This window comes from Rhyacophila brunnea, unplaced genomic scaffold, assembly GCF_057557595.1.
Source record: "Rhyacophila brunnea isolate RB1 unplaced genomic scaffold, BYU_Rbru_1.0 scaffold_17, whole genome shotgun sequence".
NCBI lineage: Eukaryota > Metazoa > Arthropoda > Insecta > Trichoptera > Rhyacophilidae > Rhyacophila > Rhyacophila brunnea.
Window position 1 is genome coordinate 27397018 of NW_028232827.1, and position 22860 is coordinate 27419877.

General features: G+C 31.7%; 1 protein-coding gene across 1 annotated transcript in view; it reads left to right on the forward strand.

Annotated features, from left to right (window-relative positions):
• Positions 1–22860, forward strand: part of LOC147073889 (uncharacterized) — a 670186-nt gene that overhangs the window by 612190 nt on the left and 35136 nt on the right. Inside the window, exons 7-8 of the mRNA XM_085944702.1 lie at positions 16280–16429; positions 17831–17977. Of these exons, the coding sequence (XP_085800828.1) occupies positions 16280–16429; positions 17831–17977 (297 nt within the window). The remainder of the gene's footprint in view (positions 1–16279; positions 16430–17830; positions 17978–22860) is intronic.

The window sequence follows — 22860 nt, forward strand, 5'->3', positions numbered from 1 at the left end:
CTTTACAAAAAAAATCAAGGATTTTCAAAATGATGTAAGTATGTGTTATAATGAAGAATGTAATATTCTTAAATCTTGTTTTTTTTTCAGTATTAAATAAAAAAAATATCTTTATCGAAGAGAAAATATTAAAACAAAAAAATATAGTTCTATAAACACAAGTCTGTTAAACTGCATTCTGACGTTAAGTATTAGGTTATGAAACAAATAGTATCATAACATATTATTGAAGTTGAATTTATTTGTGTATAATAACATTAACTAAGTGCATCTATCCCATTCACGTTTATTCGCCCCTAGCCGAGCATATGCAACCCCTAATAGAATATCACAATCAAATGTCTAATACCACGTAAGAACAAAATGCAGAAATTCTCACAAGGACCCTCGAAACTTTGTTCGTCTGAAGAGAATAATATTAGAATAACTAATATCATATTAAACGTTTAGTATATTAATTACATAAGAGAAAAATCAAACTGTTAACTAATTGTCGATTAATATGTGACGATGAATTTCAAATATTTTATATCTGAAATTACTTTGAATCACAACATAAATGCCATATAATATTTCGAAAAAGCACAGCCTTGGAAAATTAATAGTAATCATTTTGTTGGCTCATAAAATAATAAATATATTTACACTGACTATTTTGGATATTATGGATTAAAAGCAAAACTAAACTTCGCATTTTACTATTTTTTAAAAGCAGTAAGTATAATTTAAAGTGATTGTAAAATGTAGAGAGAAGAAGTTGAAATTTCTTAGTAGAGAACTATGAGGGTCAATTGCCCCAGGTTGTCAATAATAGCTTAGGTACCGAAATTCATTAAATGTTAATTTTTAGCATTATTTAATTACGAGTTAAATAAGAAAGAGACAACGTCATAATTGAAAATTGTAAAAAAAAATAGTAATGGCTAGTTTTTAGTGAAAATTCTTGGAAGAAGTGTACATATTATCATCAAACGGATAATATGAAATGATGAATAAAACTTACATTAAATAACACTTCGTAATTTAAAAAAATATATTATAAAAATGTACCTATAGGTAGAACGTAAAGAAATTAATTAACAGATCTTATAATAATATGTTCCGATGTTACTTATTGAAAATAATATGAAATGCAGGTAATAAAATTGCTATTTCATGTTTTGTATATACGTGGTATTGCACTGAGTCTCGGCGATATCAATTTTAGTGTCTTAGGAGGGTGCAAAGCGTCGTTCAGAATGTAAACAGCTGCATTTGCCCATAGGTAAATTGAAACGTCTCCATATATCTAATCCTGAGGCTTTGTGGACTCTCGCGTCCATCATCTGTATGACTTTACGACATAAAGGGATTTTCGAGGATCAAACGCAAATGAAATATGGCCTGCATATCGAGAGGGGGTAGTAACATCCCTCTCTCGTTTAGCGGATGAGCTTTTATTTAAATGAGATGTGATTTTATTTCTTTGCAATAATAAAGAAGCGGTTTATAAACTGTGATATTGTCTAAGTAGCAAATATTTCTTCAGAATGGGAATGGGGAAAGTATTTTTATAGGTACATTTTTAACCAATAAATATACTATTTCATTGATGTATGTGACTCTAGATTATCAATTAGCTAGTAATTTTCTACTAAAACTATATTCTCTGTCCATTAATACGTATTACTGACTATACTTTTAAAACCATCACAAGTTTATGGGATTTGAAAACCATTGCGATATTTTAATGAACTTTATATTTTAATGTTGAGTTTGTAAGGGTAGGATAGATAGTGTGGATTTCCAAACGCTAGGCACTAATCTTCAGGGTTTAGTGAGTAGAAGAAGTCCTGGACTCTGGACCTGGAAGGACCTAGAAGAAGTCCTGGACTCTTGAAATACTCTTAAATCCCGTGTTACTCACTCGCACACTTTTTTGTTATCTAGTTACATAGTTGAGTTACTCATTCACTTGCGTGGGTCACCTTGTTGTATATGGGTTTGTAATTGATGTTTTCTGGTGGCAGTTAATTCTACACAAAATTAAGAGGTGATATACATTTTTAAGGGATTAGTATGACATGTTATATAAAATTTATCCTAAATCTTTCATTTAGTGTATGTGTCAAAGTAGGTAAGTGATAAAATACAAAAAAAAAAACACATTACGGAGAATTTTATGATTTAATTAAAGTAAAAAAGATTGCACAGAGTAAATTAAATAAGTAGATGAAGTGTGTCTATAAAGACATACTACTAAATAGTTTTCCAAAAAAAATAAGGCAATTTCAGGTTAGTGGCATGGTAAAAATTATCACATAGTAAAGTTGATCGATCTAATTGCTAAATTTTATACCAAGTTCAAAACAACATTATTCGGAATCACTGAATTATAACATCGACAATACTGTGCCAATTAATTAATCATTTTTTTATTAACTGAAATAATAATTAATTTCCAATATAATATTTATTTAGAAAAAGTCGCTTATTTTAGGTTATATTTATTTATTTCAGGTAAATACGCTTGACCATGTTATAAGCACGAATCTTTAATTTCAGAATTGGAATCTCCCATAAAAATAGCAGAAAATAAAAATATTTTTAAATCTATACCAGAAAATGTTTGGAAAATATTAGAATATGAAATGTAATATATTAATAGTTGCTAGAATAACTCCATATTGTATGGTGTTTTCCGCATTTTTCCATGCACCCTATTTTAAAAAAATAATGTAAGGGTGCTTTTCTTGAACCGCTCGTATGATTTTTACTGCAATGCATATTTTCAAATGACGCCAACTGAAAATAAAATATTTCACATTTCGGTAAAAATCGCTTTCCTCGCATTACTACAAGAGCGGAGGTTTTTGATTAGTGAGATTAAATTGAGACTGAAGAATCATTTAAATATTTATTTAATGGTAGGTAAGTATTAAAAAAAAGATTTCCAACGATGTCTTAAAAATAACAACAAAAATCCAGTCACTCTTGCTCTTAAGCTGGAAGATAATGATTCTTCTTCACATCTCCATATTGCACAACTTTGAAATCCATTTTTTTTAATAAAATGTTATTCAGCTGAATAGAAGATATCTTTTCAAGTTATTCAAAATAATTTCTAAGTTATATGTGGACTAAATTATTATGTACGATTGAAATTAGGGTGCTATGACTAATTTACCTACTCGTATTAATATCCAGCAGAAATTTTCTTTGATGCATAATAATACATTCAAATAGTCAAACGATGAGAAAAGGGGCCTCCAAACTGTTCTAACCAGTCATGCAATTAATAATTTTTTTTAAATACGATTTTTAAATTTTAACTATAGCGTAACAAAATTCTTGCAAGTAACATAAAAGAGGCGTAACAAGTCAAGTTTTACACAAAAAACAAACCACTTTTAATATTATGCGTCACCACTTTCATATTTTAATAATAATTATTATGTATAGTTACAGTATATGATTCTTCCAAGTACTTACTTTTTTCTTGTAAGTTTAAAAATAAGGTTTTATTTTTATTTCATATATTATTTTGAAACCACTCATCTTTGGGCATCCACATTCCTAGACTCGCCACTGGTAATATCAATATGAAACGTTGCTTAATTTGTGAAAGTTTCATCAATATTTACACTTCTTTTAAAGTCGCATGAATTCTGCTCTCAGTTTGAAATCGTACAAAACATAACCTATAAAATAACATAAACTTATGGATGAACTCGTAGTTTATTGCGATACCAACGTATAATAATGATACATTGCCATTGAAATTTGTTGAACAATAAATTTCACAACTTTACGAGAGACTTATAAGGCGGCAAGTATAACTTGATGCACGGCAGTGTTGCTAGTGTCACGATATAGTATTGCAAGATAATGATATTTTTACGGTTATTTATAATAATTATCGTCGATCCTAATCTAATTAATTTATTTTGAAACGTTATTTTTGACGTTTCATATCCGAATTAACTCTTAGCCGGCTCTCACATCCAAACTCGCCTCGTCTACCGCACAGCCATAAATCAAACCTTCTAAAAGCGCACTCCGATATAACATAATATCGTCTCTGTTCTGGCAGAACACACTAACTGGAGAATAATAGTTTTGAGTAATTTGACTTTGAAATTGTTAAAATGTTTGAAATGGTCTATCATGTGAGTTTATTAAGCAATCGTAAAAAGGATGACTTTAAAATAAAGACTGTTTATTTATTAAGAAGGTTTCCAGGCGGTAAAGCTTGAAATAAGGAACATTTTGGTATAACTAATTCAGTACGTAATTTTTTCGAATTAGTGTCTTCTGCCAGAACAGTGACGATATGAAGACCGCGCACATAGGAACCAAGCGACAGTGGGGCTTAACCTCTCAAAACCTAGATATTGGGATGTGGCAATGACCAATTCCTTAGTGTGTGTATGCGTTTTAGCGGCTTCGACTCGCCGCCCGAGACGCATGCGATTTGTTGCTAGTAGCACTAGATGTTTTTTTTTTCAAACTAAAAAGTCACATTCCACCAATATGCGGAGCTCCATTTGACAACGTGTGTTTTATGAATAACATTGACGTCACATCGACGTATTCGATAAGTTGCAGGCGGACGGGTTTTGATGTACGACTCTGCTAACACTATCTACAATTTTTAATGACTCCGGAGTTAATTTTAATGTTGGAATTAATCTTTCTGAATAGGTTATGAGATAATATAGAAGTATATAAAGTTAAACGTCAGTTTATATAGTTAAATGTATAACATATTATTATAATAGTTCCGTGAATGCATTTAATAACAAAAACGTCTTATTTCTGACCAAATAAAGAACTTTGATTTACTATGAATCAATGATAACAATATCATTGATCAAGTCGCTCAAAAATCATCAAAGGAAACAAAAGACCTTAAGCAAAAAGCACTTTCCAGTGCTTAAACGATCAATAGATTCGTGGCCTTATAACACCAGCCCACCCCCAGGAGTAAATCAAAGCCTTCAGCCACCCCTCCCTCCTGATAACAATGTACGCATCAATACACCGGATGAATGCGAGCCGGAAACTTTACCTATAGCATTGAAATCAGGTTTGATGTGCCTTCACTGCTAATATCGCATTTCGGTTCAACCGTATTGTATTAACGCTAAATATATAAATGTGCAATACTAAGTGTTAGAGCGTATAACTTATAGAATAATGTAATAATTACTCGTATTTGAATTAAACATTTCTATTAATCTGATTTATAATCAATTATTGAATACCAAATTATTAACATATATACTAATAATGTAATTGAAGTGTCGACAAACAATTAAATTTCTCTCTTTCTTCTTGGTCGTCCACTCATGGCTGAGAATCGTGACCACATTTAAATTTCGCCATCCTTTGAGCGACCAAGACTTTCCATCCTTCTCGATCTTCCGCTTCTCTCAGGGCAGAATGGATGGTGCCCCCCAGCACTTTCACTTGGTCGCTCCATCGCGCAGACGCTTTTCTTCTGCTTCATTTTCTCTCTACTACCACTACCTAGACTATACTATACTACCAGTCTCTCCAGGTTGTCCGGTCCGCGCCTGACAATATGTCCAAAAAACTGCAGAATTCTTCTCAGACATAATATCGTCGAGAGCCGTTCCTTTATTTTCAGTCTCTGGATGATTGACTGGTTCGTCCTGTGATCCGTCCAAGAAATGCGAAGCATTCAGCGCCAACACCACATCTCAAAGGCATCAATTATTGCCTTCCGTTCTCTTGCCTTCAGGGTCCACGACTCGACTCCGTATGGAAATATCGAGAACACTAATGTTTGCACAAGCATCATTTTTGTGGCAATCGAAATTCCCCGATCCTTTTATATAGTGGTAAGGCGTGTCATTGCATTTTTTGCAATTTGTGTGCGCCTTCTTATTTCCGCTTCGCATCCGCCCTTTCCACTGATGGGCGATCCAAGATATATTAACTCGTCGACTGTTTCGAGGTTTTGGAGTGTACTTGGTGTTGGTAGAAGGTTGGCCCGATCAACAACCATTAACTTGGTCTTATTCCTATTAATAAGGAGGCCGTATTTGCGACTCTCTTCCTCTACCCCGTGTAGCAGCTCTGTGAGTTCTCTTTCATCAGCAGCGATTAGTGTGGTATCATCTGCGAATTTTAAGTTGTTTATTTTTTGGCCACTAACTGTTAGTCCGCCTTGCCAATGATCTAGGGCTCTTCGCATTATATGCTCTCCATATATATTGAATAACTGGGGAGATAATTTCTAAGGTACTTCAAAAAAATAAATGGAGTACCTATATCCAATAATAAATGTTAGATTTGATATATATTATTGAATGAAAAATAGCTGAAACGTAAAGTTTTTTTTATCTTGGCGGTTTGACGTCGATATTAAAAATGTATTAATAGTATGAAATAAAACAAAACATAATAGTATGTTATACCTTCTTCATCAATTGACAATAAGTCCTGACTAAGGTGAATCATCTACCTACCAGAGGCACCTAGCGGAAAATATAGAATATAGCAAAGGTACTTTAATTAATAAATATGTAATATTTTTTCAAGTCAAAGGTTAACATACTTACATTTTTTTAAATGTTATAAAACGTGTATTCGTTAAAGAATCCCATCTTTATATAATTTAATTTTTTTGTATGGTCACATTAATTATTATTAAAATTTAGTTCATTGAACTTTCTCCAATATATAGAAAAAATGTTTATCTATTTTTTCTAATTCATAGGTTTAATATTTTGAAGTTGGTACCTAGGTATCGATTTTCATAAAACACATTAAATAACGTTTTTAATTGAAAGTTTATCTTTGACCTGACCTTTGGCGTGTTTGAACATGTACCTAACCGAAAAAAAAACTTTTTTTTAAACGGTACCTACATGTTCAAACACGCGCGTTATCATGATCTTACTCCCTACTTCAGTTTTAGTTTGTCAATTTATGGCTACGGCCGTATGTTGTAGCTTAACCACTGGGGAATGTCAAAAGAAATGGCGTATTTCAAAAAAACACTACCTTATTCTTAGGTCAATAATTATTATAAAGCAATCATTATTCGTAGGATGTTTATCATTATCACGCTTGAATGGTCAAAGACATAGCTTATAATGAGTATCTTTAGAATTATCTTCAAATGTGTTAATCTTGCCCATTTTTTGAATAATAAAATGCCTAATTCTTGTCAAATTTGGGATCATAGAGATTATCAATATAATTTTTTGTCGTAAATATTTCACTATAATAATGTCGACATAAATTATACTGATGGTTTTATAAATGCGTTTTACGTAAAAATCTTAACACCACTGCACATCTATGTACTGAAATATGACTATATTCAAAAACATTGGAGCGAGAGGTTTAAAAGAATACTATTTTATGTAAGAAAAATACTTTATGCAGTCATCAAATATTTGAAATAAATATAAAGGATAATACGGCTTCAAAATTATATAAATAGATTATCTGCAATGTTTAAGGAATGTCCAGGATCATGCTATAAAAATAGAATAAAAGCTCTATTTTGACCCACGCTGAGCACGTCCGCCCTTAATCAGGACAGATATTCATCTTAATACTAAATTATTTGGAATACGTACTCCATAATATTGTTTGTTGTATTGTATTTCCACCAATATACAATATTAATAGTAAAACACTTTTTTGGAAATAATTATATCTCCAGTCTTATTTTCGACAAAAATTGACTTAATGCTGTTTTACTTTAATTATTGACAATACAAATATCATTCTGTGTAATCCACTGTTTTAATTTAACAGGTAAATATCACGAAAATTGCATAACACATGTCCATAACTACATAGGTGATCAGTTCGCTTTTGTAACGCACTAGGCAGAATTTCAATTGTGATTATAACTTACTGTTACACATAATTGTTTGTCCGGGCAATTGTGCGTTCAACATTGATGCCACAATGCGTGCATTCTCTCTGTTCGGCCTTGTGTACAATGTGGCTTTCGCCTGTAATACTATATCCGACTTTACGCATGATTGTGCAAATACAGCTATGGTTAACACGTCATTTCCACGTGTTTATTTATAAATATTTCGATAACTACCCTTCACCGTAATATTATAACCATCATAACCAAAGTACCTACCAGTTGACAAACACAAGAATTTATTGGAGTCTTATTTGCATTCCGAATTAGTAATGTTCAAGACAGTTTGATTTTTGAATCGAACAATAATAATTGTAGGTTCTTCAACTCACTACACTGCAGTGTTTCCCAAAGTGTGGTACGCGTACCCCCTGGTGTACGGGAAGAGTTTGGTAAGGGTACGCGCTGCACCGGGCTTTGGCTGCGCCTGGTGCAACAAGCATTAATATGACAAACACAGTAATTAGAAGAAAAGTATTGAACTGCCTTGAATATTAATGAGTGAGTGAGCCGGCTGCAGATACATTGATTGGTTATAAAGGCTTTTGTGACAGACAAACATTATTCATTGAAAAATGTCAGTTATAACACTAACAGTCGACTTTATCAATGATTTTCACATAGTTTAATGTGACTTTTGATATCCAACTATTTTTCTATATATCATTTAGTATATTTAACTCAAAAATGACAAAATTGCAAAATGTGAATTATGACTCTTGGTGACTCAATTATTCATAATTCAAAAATCTACAAGCGTAATAAATAATATGATTGATTACCAATAGATTTACTAAAATAAAACTGCACAACTGCAGGTGGGAAAAGCAGTTTTTCTCAAAACAGCTGTTTCATAATAATAATATTACGGTATATAAAATTGCTCGCATGAAAATCGCATACGGTTTTGATTTTCTTTCATTTTACGACGCCGTCGCAATTTTTTTATTGGCAATCCCGCATGACAGGCACATATTTTTATTACATATTTAGTGCGGCATGAATAATGTCATAAATTTTTATCTACGCACAATAAAATATAACAACAAGGAAAAATTTATGCCCTTGTTTGCGCGCCCCTACCTACATCAAAGAGTATCCGGGGAAGAAATTCTAAATATCAATCTAAGGACTTTCGAGGAGTTTATTCTGTGTACGTGTATTTTTTAACGTGTCGTATTTTTTCAAGTTGAAGATATTTATATTATTGAAACTAATTTTGTTGAAATATCCTTATCTTTATAAATGGAGCTTCAGTATTAGGAATGTTCGATACATCAAACATCGATATTTTCAAAAATAGTCGTATTAGACATACCTATTTCATATTATATAATTGTGAGGGGCGGTTCTATTTTAGATGCTTCATAGCAGTAACAAAGGATGAAGTAGGCTATTAAAATCCGACATAAATGGTGCACGGCGATATCTATGTACAAATTAAGAAAGCTATGGCGTCTATTTATCGCTGACAGGGATGACTTTTTCCCGTCCTATCGCCGAGGTACAACAATAGCATTCTACAAATTTAATGATTCGAATGCATTAACATTATTATACACATACTGAGAAGGGATCAGCGCTCTAAATGGAAAATTTTACGTACCGGAGCGCTCTTAAATTTCCCGAAAATATGAACATATTTATGTAGATTTATGTATCAAAGTATTATATGAAAATAATTGTATTAAGTAGATTTTTTTGTGATATACCTGCAAGTTCAGATGATTACTTGTGGTATACACGATTAAAGCATAATATTGTAGGCACCGTGGACGGAGATCGAGGTCATAAATATTATTTCTGCACAATGATTCCGACAAGTTTCGTATAAATGGATATTTACATTATATTAAGTAAATTAATTTCACGACACGGAGCGATGGTCTTGGGGATTTCATGAACAGGAGCTGCGCTCCAGTGCGTTACGGTCCATTTCGAGCACTGGAAGGGATTCAAATAGTTAGGTTAATAGAGGTTAATAAACACTGCTTGCTACATGTCGCCGTTGAAAACCAATAATGAGATACAATTTATTAATATTATAAGCGATATAATATTATTTTATAATTAATAATATTTTTAATACGCCTTTCGGATGTGCTTAAGTTACGACTCAAATAGCTAGATTTATTAAATACTATTTACTTTTAATTCATTCAAGAGATTTAAAAGATTTATATTTTTTTATATAATAACACAAAAATGCATATGTCATACGTATTAACCAGTTAAGTGCCCAAAGCGTCTTTGCACGCCCTAATTACACCAATTCTTATGTTAATTACTATCAATTAACTAATTGCGGCATAGAAAGGATTAAACGTAAAACATCGATAATACACCTGGGTCAAAATAGCTTCCAAAGATGACGGTGTGTTTCAATGTGTCAACGTCCAAAATATTTTCCTACAACTACTTCAACGAGACTCAAATTAAAAAAAATCTTTATCCATTGTGACTCGTTCTTTTTAACAATTAATAGTCCAGACTTAAATATCGCTATATCTATAAAATTATACTGGCTACACAAATTGATTTAACTTACCTATGCAATATTTTTTTCTATTTCATAATAAATTACACAGGTAAAAATAAATTTCAAAGAACCGCACAAGAAGGAAAACAAAATTATTCTATTTAAGAAAAAGTAAAGTACAATTTTTGCTCCTAAGTGGACCGTATGAGATTTTTACCCCTACGCATATGGACGTCCACAGAGATGAAATTATATTAAGAGACTTTTTAAAAGGAATGGTTGTTAGCCATTCACCCATCCCATTAGGTCCGTTCAACAGTCAAGCTAAGTTGTGTAGAAAACGCCGTCATTACCATAGAATAGTAAGCGTATCGAAATAATTGGTGATGTAATTTCTGTATTTTACGGAGATATATAATAACATCGCAAGTTATTGCAATCCAACTAATTATAATATGTAAGTACCTAAAGATGGCGTAATCACTCTTAAATGAAAAAAGAGTTAGACCTCCAACCCAAAAATAATTAAAAAATGGTCGTCTCATATTTTGACTCTTTTTTTTTTAAACAAATTGTATTATTTGAAGACAGCATATTGGAAAACCCCTCTACTATACTGTATGTTTACGAAATATGGTTATGAGCCCATCGATGCTTTAAATGGATACCATTATTATCAACATAAAACGAAGACCACGACACTGTAGTATTAAGTACAATTTTAGATATTGCCAATAATATTTAAGAATATCTTAAACCAAATTTTGTGTATATTATTCCATCCCTGGATTACTAATTACACCTGTATACACTGATGGCAGTAATGCTATATTTACCTGGCAGGTTAGTTGGCTTCCGTGACCGACGTCAATCGAACGGATATGTACAGTTGAAAATTCTGTATAATTGTAAATATTGAACCAAATGCTAATTTGCGTAAACAAACTAGGCACCTGAATTTCAATAGTACCAATCAACCTGTGAAATATGAGTTATAAAATTATTAAAATGACACTTAGTATAAATAATTTCTTCAAATATTAAATTATTGTAGCACTTTAGCGTATGTACTTAGCCTGTAAATCTTTTTTGTACCTAACGTCTATAAAATTAATTATGAATACGTAGTTTAGTGTTGTATATTATAAACAGGATTATGGATATTATATTTAGAAGAAAGGGGTTTATATTATCCGAAAATAAAATGGCGATCTACCAATCTCTTTAATATTATTAATAATTACATCAACATTGTTTGATTTGTTGATATGAATTTCATGCAACAACCGTTATATTTTTATATTTAGGGGATTCTTTAAAAAAAATATATTTGATAATGTTTAAAGTAGGAATTCTGCTGAATTCCATAACGATGCAATAAAATCTCTGGAATCTCTAACATGAAGCGTGCAAGAAATAACTGACATATTTAGGACATTTGGTTAGCAATTCGTTAATGCAAAAACAAATTCAAAAGACTGGAAAAGCATCTAGTCATTTCAGCAAAAAACACGTCATAATGCAGCATCACAATGATGCGATAATGCACATCTTTATCAAATGCACTCCAGACATTCAGTATGCTACTTATTAATATTTGATAAGCATAAAAAGATAGGCTCAAAGCTGCGAGGCTATAACATTAGAAAATATTGGTAAATGTGTTAAAATATATTTTTTATTTAAATAACTAATAATTAAATAAGAAAAGCATGTTTACTGTAATATCACTCACCTTTTTCGTTTTATCTCTGTATGTAGATATACAATTATTACATAATATTATGCTATTCAAATATTCGACCACGTCTATTATGTGATGCATTTCATTAAAATAAACCACGCAAAACCATTATGAACGTTGCATTGTGAAATCGATTTAAAACCATTATTCCGATGCATTGTAAACATTTTATCACACAATTCAAAACAAAACAATGAAGTACAAACAAATTAACAACAATATTATGCCTGCTCACCACCCTTCACCTTCTTGTGGGTTTGGAAGTATAGTATTATCATTTTATTTTATTTTATTTTGAATAAGTGATTAATATGTTTCGTTGGGTGTTAAATGTTGGTGGCATCACTAATGTTAAAATTTAAGATTTCACCATTACTTGCAAAATATTTTTCTGAACAACTTATGGCAACACTAAAATTATATTGCCAACTAGACTAGCAAAACCTATGACTTCAAGAGTGATTCAGATCTCTGGAAGGTAGTGGCAGAACACAAAAACTTACCAGTTAACTTCAAACGTCAGCTGAATTATTAGACTTTAACTATTTCCATCTTAGAAATCCATCAAGCAATACGTAATTTAAAATTTGCTTTTACGAAACATTCAAATTCGTTTATTATATTAAATTTAAATTAATGTCGTTAAAATTATGCACAAGATTGAATGATGAATACTTTTCTTAACCAAATGCGGATCATCATCAATGTCACTCAAATTGAGCGTGACGACAAATACGTACCTATATCTTGGAAAACAGATAATGTCAATTGACGGGTGACACCTGTTGTATGTAGGATGAGATTTCTTACAAAACCAAACTAGCATGGAGTGCATTTGGGCACATTAAAAGTGTTTCCAAAAGTGACTATTGTGTTTTAAGCATAAAATGTTTAACCAATTAATCTTACTAATGGTCACGTATGCGTGTAGTCTTAATGTAAGCAAATCCGTTTAGGGGAACGTAACGTACGGTTTTACCATGCATATTATCCATAACGCAAAAAGATAACAAGAGCAGTCAATGGATAAGGAAGCAGACAAGAGTACGCGGTGATATAGATTAAATGGAAGCAAACTGGACATGGCGCTCGGGGAATGGATAACTGTTAGATATTAGGGGCACTACAAAGGTCACGATACACAGGGATGCCTTAAAACCCGATGAATACACGAAATCGTAAAGCTTGGTGAACGTACGTGGAAGTGGAGAACTAAGAACTAGTGACCGAGAAGAGTGAAGGGAGCAGTGACGTCCCTAGACAAAATGCCGCCATATTTTTATACAGTACTTTTTATCATCCTTTCATGACTCAAATATCTAAGAAATGTATTGTATGGATACATTACTACTAACAAGACATATACCACTAAAAATCTAATTTAAATGCCATCGCTGCTTCAATATACAATATTTCGAGTCTACGGTTTCAGATTTAAAAATACACCCGACAACTTCCAAAACTCACGAGAGACTTACAAACATATTTAGATAATTTTTAAATTAGGTATGCACGTGTCATCGCTGTTTACCAAGAACGTGACGTCCAAAGACAACGGAAGTAAACTAGACATCGCACACCCGACAAAAAATAAAGTCCTGTTAAAACTTGTATAGTACCTAGTTCATACATTAATTTGATTCTAACCAGTGAGCTGAATTTTTTAATGGAAAGATATTTCCGATATTACTAATGTTATGTAGCTATTTCTATATTATATACCTAATGATTCTCCTCGATTTGCCGCCCTTTGGGTAACTGCCGCCCCTAAGCGACGCTCAATCTGTCTACCCCCACGGGACGTCACTAGAAGGGAGGCTTTCATCCAGCAGTCGATCGACCTCGGCTGATGATGATAATGAATAGAGTAATGTTTGGATTAAATTTATTCTAAGTGAATTCGCATGTAACAACATTTGAATTTCTTTGTATAAGCTTTTGTGGTGAACTTTTAAAAGCACAAGGTAATCAAATCGATGCCTTGATGTTCATAAAAAAACACTTTAAAATCAATAGCCGTCGCTCCGAGCTTTGAAAAATAATTTCGCAAAAAATACTCCTCGATGTTTATTTAAAATTTAAAAATTGTCAACATAAAAAAAACGAAAATGTCGCCGGCATCAGGTAAATATTATTCCACCGTTGATAAAACAAACTGTTTTTAACCTCCACGGGGGAAATTTTATCGGTTTTTAAGTTGTTACAGTCTTGTATAAAACGTTTAAAATTACGATATTCGGTACCTCTTGACATATTAAATTGATTAAAAAAGTATATAGATTTCGTTAATATGATCAGATTTTATAGTTAATTCTTATAAAATTAGTTATTTTTTAATAAATAGTGTACCTAGTCACGATCTACGTTTGGCCCATTACAAAAAAATAAGTTCCAAATAATGCTGTAATAATATTATGGTTATACCATAGCCATTTTTTGTTTAATGTTTATCCTCTTAATAACATACAAAATACATATAACCATAAAGCTAATCTTTGAAAGATTAGTGTTTATTATGAATAATTTGTGTCATGGGCCAAAGTTACCCAATTCGTGGTCCTAACTTTGGCCCACATTTTTTATCTTTATTTATAAAATATAAAACATAACCTTAATTTTTCAAACATTATAATATTACATGAAATGCATATATTATATTGAATAATTTTACACATTATAATGTAATGGCAATTTATGAAAATACAAAAAAAAAATTGGAACTGGACCAAAGTTAGTGTAAAAAAAGTAACTGCATATTTTTTAATTAAATGTATGATTTCATAATACATGGTCTTTGGCAGTGTAAAACTATTTAAAGGCTTCAGCACAAGTTTATTTATGGAAAAGCTCATCCGATTCACTATTTCAGCCTATTGATTTTCAACTTGGCTATGAGTTACTAGAAAATAATTTGTATCCAGGACAAATGACGAATGAACCTTTACCAAATTATTTAGTTAAACCATGCAATATAATTCAAACTGCCGTACATTAGATTATTAGTTATACGAAATCGGCTTTGACAAGTATATCATTGTGAAAATGTATAAGTAAAGTTTGTAAAAACTGTGATCATGATACTTAAAGTAGTTTGAACACTTGACTTGTTGTTTCTTTTTTTTAAATAAATGTGTACTTAGTGTGGTTAGTGGTTATCGTCATTTCATTTATTCACCTACCTATATATGCAACCTACACTGTTTCTGGATTAACCATAATACTAAAACTAATGTCATATGTATAGATACACTAAAAAAACCAATCTGGGTGATTCTATACAAAAATGCTACTAAATAAAATAATTTGAGCCAAAGAGGATCCTACGGATCGATAATTTTGAACACATTGCATTACCCGCTATTTTTATTTTTTCAAATGGGACGAACCGTTCTACGACCATGCCGATGGCATCGTACAATTATTGCATTTCCAATCAATCCCTGATTTGGTCTTGGTTTTATTGAAGAACTCACAACAATTTTTGGTGGGTTATAAGAAAAAAAATTAAAACCTCAATAAAAAAATTGACCAGTAATATCGCCTGGCAACATCGACATTATATATCTCTGTGACCCCTAGAACCTATTCTAATTGTCAGAATGCGTTCTGCATATTATGTATACGAAAAGTCTATGGGATCCTGCACTATCATGAGATTTACATTATAACAAGTATTACCCTCACAAGAGAGAAGAATAAAATATAAAGGTTAACAATTTTATACAGTAAAATAAAGTTTCAAAAAAAATTGCATAGCATATCATTGAAAATATCTATGTATTTAGGGATTGCATTGACTAGTCTTGCACCCTTCGCTGATGTGCCTGATAAGCTTGACTCGAGAAAACAGTTCTGACCCAGAATAGGTCATGCAAAATTAAGGGATTCCATTGCGGAATGTCAATATTTAATGTTAATTATTGATTACTCTAAAACAAAACTTTGATTTTGATAACTGTTAGTTATAAACTTAGCTGCAGAATGATCTTACTAACAATATAAATAAAACGCCCAAGTATCTGTATGTATAGACTAGTTTTAATTTATTAATTAATATAGCGTTTACGTACTTAATATTAATGGATATTATTTTACTACATTTACCAAATTTTAATAACATTTTATTAATGTGGTACTTTTTATTCTGCTCCAGGTGCTGTTCATGGAGACAAACTCTCACAGCTACGTCCGCGAGGATGGCCGCTGTGAATTCCTTCTCAACACGTTCGATGCCAGCTCTGGTATTCTGAGGAATCCGCGCCATTCTCTCCCACCCAATACCACATGCCGATATCATTTCCAGGTAATTATTATTAATATTATAACATGACGTCTTTGATGATGTCTAATTCATTATATCTAAATAATATAGCAGATGTAGAATGTATTATAATATAATATATCATTATATATATCGACAATACAAATTATTCCTCAATAATAGTGCTTAAAGTCAGACAACGTTATCTACAAAAAACTGTTTTTTTTTTTTTTTTGAGATAACGTTATTTTACATTTACGGCTACATGATAGTCAAACAACGTTATGTCAATCTTTTCTACTTTCTTATTAAATCGTCAGTAAACTTTAACGCTAATTACATAAGTTACCCTTGTGTTCATATTTCTTAAAAACTACATCATAAGCAAGATAAATGTACAATACACAATAAATTATAAAATATTAACATTAGGTTTTAAATAAACATTTCCCTTGTAAAGTTACAAGAATCTAAAATAACGATTTTCGGCTCTCCTGTAAAGTTGCACTTTTGTAGATAGTGTTATTTGACACTAAGCCCTCGAATATGGTATACTTAATATAATAATAATTGACTACTAATATACCCTAAATTAATATTATGCTCACGTTCCTAGTATATAAATAGCAAAAATTAATAATTTATTTACAATATAATATAATATACTATATTCTTACATAATTTTGAAAACACTTCTGAGAAAATATATTATTACCAATAGTAAAAATCTTTTTGAAAAAAAGTAAGACACGCAGAAATCGAACCAGCATCTCTCGGGTTTCGCACCCAAGCACATAGACCACTCTGCTAAAGGTACCCCTTTTAATTACGACAAATTTTAACTAATGGCTCTTATAATACTCTCTGAAGCGCTTTCAAATGGTGGAGATGGATATATTTATTGTATTGACGATAATAATTACGTTTAACCAAGTAACCTAATTAATATGTTTCATAATAGATTATTGATCAGTAGAAATTGTTAAAAATAGAACTACATAATATTTATTTATCAAAAATTATATAAGTACTGTATTATCTAAGTTATGTAAGTTTCACTGGAAAAAAATTGTGCCCACTATTCCAGTTTTGGCTATAAACGTGCTCCTGATAAAAATAATATTATTTTACGAATTGTGGAGTTCATAGAACTTTCAAAAAAACACTTTTCACATTGCCCTACTATAATAATATAATATATTTTGAATATGTTCACTGTATAAGTATCTATAACTTCCTCGTCATATTTACTGATGAGTGGTTGATTATTAATTAGCCATAAACTAGACATTTTAACATAAGTACTTCAACATTGTGAATATGTATTTACCTTGTATAATTATTTTCGAGGTCTTGAACAAATTTAAAATTAACTTTGTATGTATATTAGGTAATTGGGATAATGAGCTTACTTTATGCGTTGTTGTTTATTTCTTTCATCAGGGCCGCAGCAACGAAATTGTTTGGATTTCCTTCATCAAATACTATGCGGCGTCACCGGATCCTGCAGCATTCGATCAAGGAACTGATTGTAATGCTCAACTAAGGATCTGGGATGGGAGAGTCGTGGATGGGGATATCGAAGAAAAGGTAAGAACATAGTCCTTTTTACGATTTTTATATTAATTACATTCGTTGAAAATCAAATCACAACACTCGCGATTCTATAGGCCACATAATTATTAACATCAGCTGTACGAATATTTTTCTACCTCAATTCATATCACACAAATCTTCGGTTAGAATATTTTTTTATCTAAAATATTACTTTCAAATCTACATATTATGATTTTTTATAATAAAAGGTTGTAACAAAATGATAAATTATAATATAAAATAAATTTTACATGATCTTTAACAAAATCATAAATAAATATTTCATTTACATGAACATTTATATACCCAATGAAACACGAATGATCATTCCAAAAAGACATTATTATTTCATCGTAGCACAGTTCACAGTGAGATATCTTACCGGAAAGAGATGGCTGTAGAGCATTGAAATCTAAAAAAATACGCGTTGTTCATGAATCATTGCAGCCAGCAATGTTCATTAATAGATATTTGATAACTACCAGCATTTAAAATTTTTTTAAATACATTATAATATATGATTGTATTATTAATTTAGCTACATATCTTATTTCGTCTGTCCTTTTTATTCCGTTGGTTTTATTACGTATTTTGTTTTATTTATACATTAATTGGATCTCAATTCTATTGCGGCTTTTGTGCGTAATGCGCTGGTATTCCATCCGTGATCTCCAGGTTCGATCCCGGTGAGGTCAAAATATATTTACATAATCTTATATGTAAATACCTGAAGCCTGGGAGTTTTTCCACTGTAATTGGGCTTCACGGCTTGTTGTGGTGTTTAACAAAATATTCGGTCATCTATTTCCGATACGACATCTCACGGTGAACTGGGATATGGCCAACTTCACACGTAAAAATGTCGGACACTGTATAATTAAATAATATTATTTTTTTAAATATAAATCAAACTTAATCTTATTTAAAAATATATTTAATTAAGGCAATACATAAGTGAAACGGCAAATAATTTTCAACAGTAGGTGGAACGAAATTTTGCACTTGTGGCCAATCGGATACCGACAGTCGAGGTGTGAGTACGTCAATTTGTTTTGTGATGGCGTCGGAGGAATATATTCTTAAGTCGTGTAAAGATGACTAAAAAACGTTACGCATGTACTTTAAAAAGAAAACATGTCAATGAATACTAATATAACAATAAACATAACTTTAAATGGACGCATATTGAATTTTTATAACAAATTATATTTCGTTTGGCTCGCGTCATTTGCACAACCGCGCATCGCCTAGTCACGATCTTTTTAGACCATGCCTTAGCTTAAGTATTGGTTTTAGACTAATATTCTGAAATTATGTAAATGGAATGTACGAAGAAAATATGAAAATGCCTTGTAATGAAGAATTATATTATTTTATTTTTTAAGATATGATTAAATCAATTAGTACAGGTAAGTAAGTACCTGAAGCCATTATCATTTTTTGGCGAACATTTTTATTAAATTCCCTAAATGCCAGACCGTTTCCAATTGTAATGAAAATTAATCGTCGCTTTTGGAAACACTCGCCGCCCAAATTAAGTCGGCCACCCAATAATGGTTCGTCATTTTCGGCATAATTGTCTTGTCAGACCCTTTTCGGAATCATTACGCCAGTTTTGCGTGATTTTCAGGAAGTTTTGCGCCGCGGAGGGGGCGTGGGGGGCCTGTCAAAGGGTAGCCTTCGGAGTAATAGATGATATGTACCCCCTCTATAATATGCCCGGCCAGGCCCGCCTCGAGTGAGTGTTCCGTGGGTGCACATTACCTGCGCGGTAGAATTCAGGAGCGACTAAATATTTGAATAAATATATTTTTAAAACCATAATAAAATATTCATGAGTAATATGCCACAACCCCGGTGTATTCTACCAGTACAAAAGTATAATAAGTTCAGGTGAAATAAGTATCTACGACCTTAAATATAAATTAGTTTCAAAAATAATGGTTACACGTAAATTGTACGTAAAACATTTCACCGTATCACAATTTGCCGTGAGCTTTCTATCGGAGAGAGATGACCGTATACTTTACGGTCTCCAATTTTATTAGATTCAATATGAACATTAATTCAATTTTCATAGCTGATTTTGGCAAAATTCATGAATTCAAGAATAAAAACCTAATCTAACAAATAATCCAGTATATCGGCTATTTTCAAAAATTTGTTCGCTGCTAGCTTCATGTAAAATGTAAGTCGACAAGAACCGTGTTTTTTATTTTATTATACATGAATTTTATGTCAGTAGTGTACGACCCAAAGAGGTTAGACAGTCTTTAATATACGGCCATATCGCACCGTGAGTGTAAAACCAAGCTATCTGCAAAAGACATATTTTTGATATGTTAGGGTTTGAAGTCTTCCTTTTGTTAGGAGAAATTCTAAAAAAAACCATAATATTTGGTTTATATCTACATTATATTGCATGTTCTTTCAGTTACTTCACTTTTACATTTTCACGACTTTTGCAGTTGTTTTACATTTAATCTCGAAATTGAAAAATTTGCAAATGCCTTGGTTTTACACTCACGGTGCGATATATATACACAACATTTCACGGGGAAGTATGATACGGCAAACTTTTAAATTTTCATAAATTTTTAAGGGAGTAAACAAAATCGTTGAAAGAATAACGCCTACGATAACTGAGCGGTTACTGCATCAGCTTATAATGTCGTGGATTCCGGGTATGGCAAATTCACATGTTGTTTCTCAATATGTGTTTGGACCGGAGAATGAACCTAATGGGTTGTGCAAGTGGCGAACAAACATGTCTCGTAAAAATAAAAATATGTAAATACAACCTCTCATGTGGAGGCCCATAATTATGATCCTCTTAGGATCGCTCATTGTAACAAGTGGAAATGAACAGGCATGCTCGAAAAACTAATAATCGTTGAACAATTAATATCATAATCATCCAGTACTCTGGAGATATTTACACAGTTACAGAAAGACCAAGAGCTTTCAGAGAATTCATCCAGCATTCGATTGGCTTACTTTGTTTTTCTTTATTATAATAAATGTAAAAATGCAATACCTACGTGCTTTTAAAAATCCTACCGACGTTTATAAGCCGCAGGTGAAAAAAAATTCTCCCCACGAAACCTCCTTACAAAAGTTATATTGATCTTGTTTCCTCCCTTATTTTTTATTTTTAAACAGTTAATAGTCTTTCTGTGCGTCATTGAAGTATATAAAGTAAGTAGATTTCGCATTGATGAAGGGTGGTATTTCAAACTATTTTAATAGAGATGCCACTAAACTGCGTGTGCAAATCTGGAGAACTTAAAAAAGAGAGCTACGTGTGGAGAGATAATGTGAAGATAGCCAAGATCCACACATGATCGTAAAGCCAATGATAATAATATATTTAAATATAAAGTTTAAGACTTATATCTCATGACACCCAGGTTGCAAAATGTAATCAATTGGAATAATTGTACAAAACTTAAAGCAATTAATATAATGGAATCGAGCCATAGAGTTTTCAAATTTAAAAGGACAAGCTTACGAAATGTTTTTAAAAATACTATAATTTTAGAAAGGAAAAAATCATATATGGAGGGCGGTAAAAGTTCGCGTGCAACCGGGCGGCAACTACTCTTGATACGGCCCTGTCATCTTCTCTCCGCCGTTTGGTCTTATTATTTTCACATCATTATAGCAATGGCGTTTGACGTTTTATAACGTCATCTTCTTACGTTCATTATTTCTGTGGCAGGCTGTATCTACTTGTGTTACCATTGTTAACGCAAATCGGAAGATATGATGTTGAAAATGTTAAATTGATGCTATTTCATTCATTATTAGCATTGAAGAAAAGCGGAACATAACAACATGGTTTTTACATTATCAAACGAAGAAACAATGAAATCCTTTTGGAGTATTGTAACACAATCAGTATTGTCATAATATTGATACTGAATGAAAATTCAAACAATGAGACCAAAGTACTACAGTATGGAAATTAATGAACAAGACGTATAAATATACCATAATATATTATAATTTGAAATAGTCTCAGATATAATATATACTTTTTTTTTTAAATAGACATGCTTTTGCATTTTCGTACCAACCATGTATTGTGCTAGATAATACTTAAATTATTTACATATTCGCACTTGTGCTTATGATATTTAAAAAAAATGCTAGATTACAGTTTTCAGGTAAATCGTGTAGTTAGCTATTTACCTCAGTGTTAGGCCAGAATTAGCTATTTTGTGTAGTGGTCTTGTGTTATATTAGTGTTTAGTATTTCATGAGGTGTTTGGACGTCAATTTTATGGTTATGTTATCTATAGAAAGTTTTGAGAGCCCATCCTTTTTTTTAGTATTGGGCAGTTGTTTATGACATGCCACACAGTTTGAGTTGCTTAACGTTTTTGATCCTGTAGCGGATGTTGTGTATCTGCTGTTCCATAGCTCTATTGTGTCTTAATTTATTTTATTTTTTACATAATATCGTAAGGGGGAGTCTGTATAAGTTGAAGATCTCTTGTCTATTGTGGCGTGTTTAGCGTATTTATCAGCTGTATTACTTCTTATCCAAAAGAATCTAATATGTTCTTTTATAACTCGAAACACACATATTTGTAAAATCCTTGAAAAAACAATGACCGAAATTGGAACGCGATCCAGCGACTTTGCCTCAGGTCAGTATTAGATTATCAAAGATCTCTGACATATATTTTTTGAAAAGTTCGGTCTACTATTTCATAACGTGATTTTTATTTTTTTCAATGTGTATTTGATCGAAACCACGAACTCTGTATGTTAAGCGAATGGTTAACATATTTTCCAAGTAAAAAATCTATTAACACAACTTCCACTCTGGAGACTCATATGATCCGTTTAGAATTGTAAATCGTAAATTT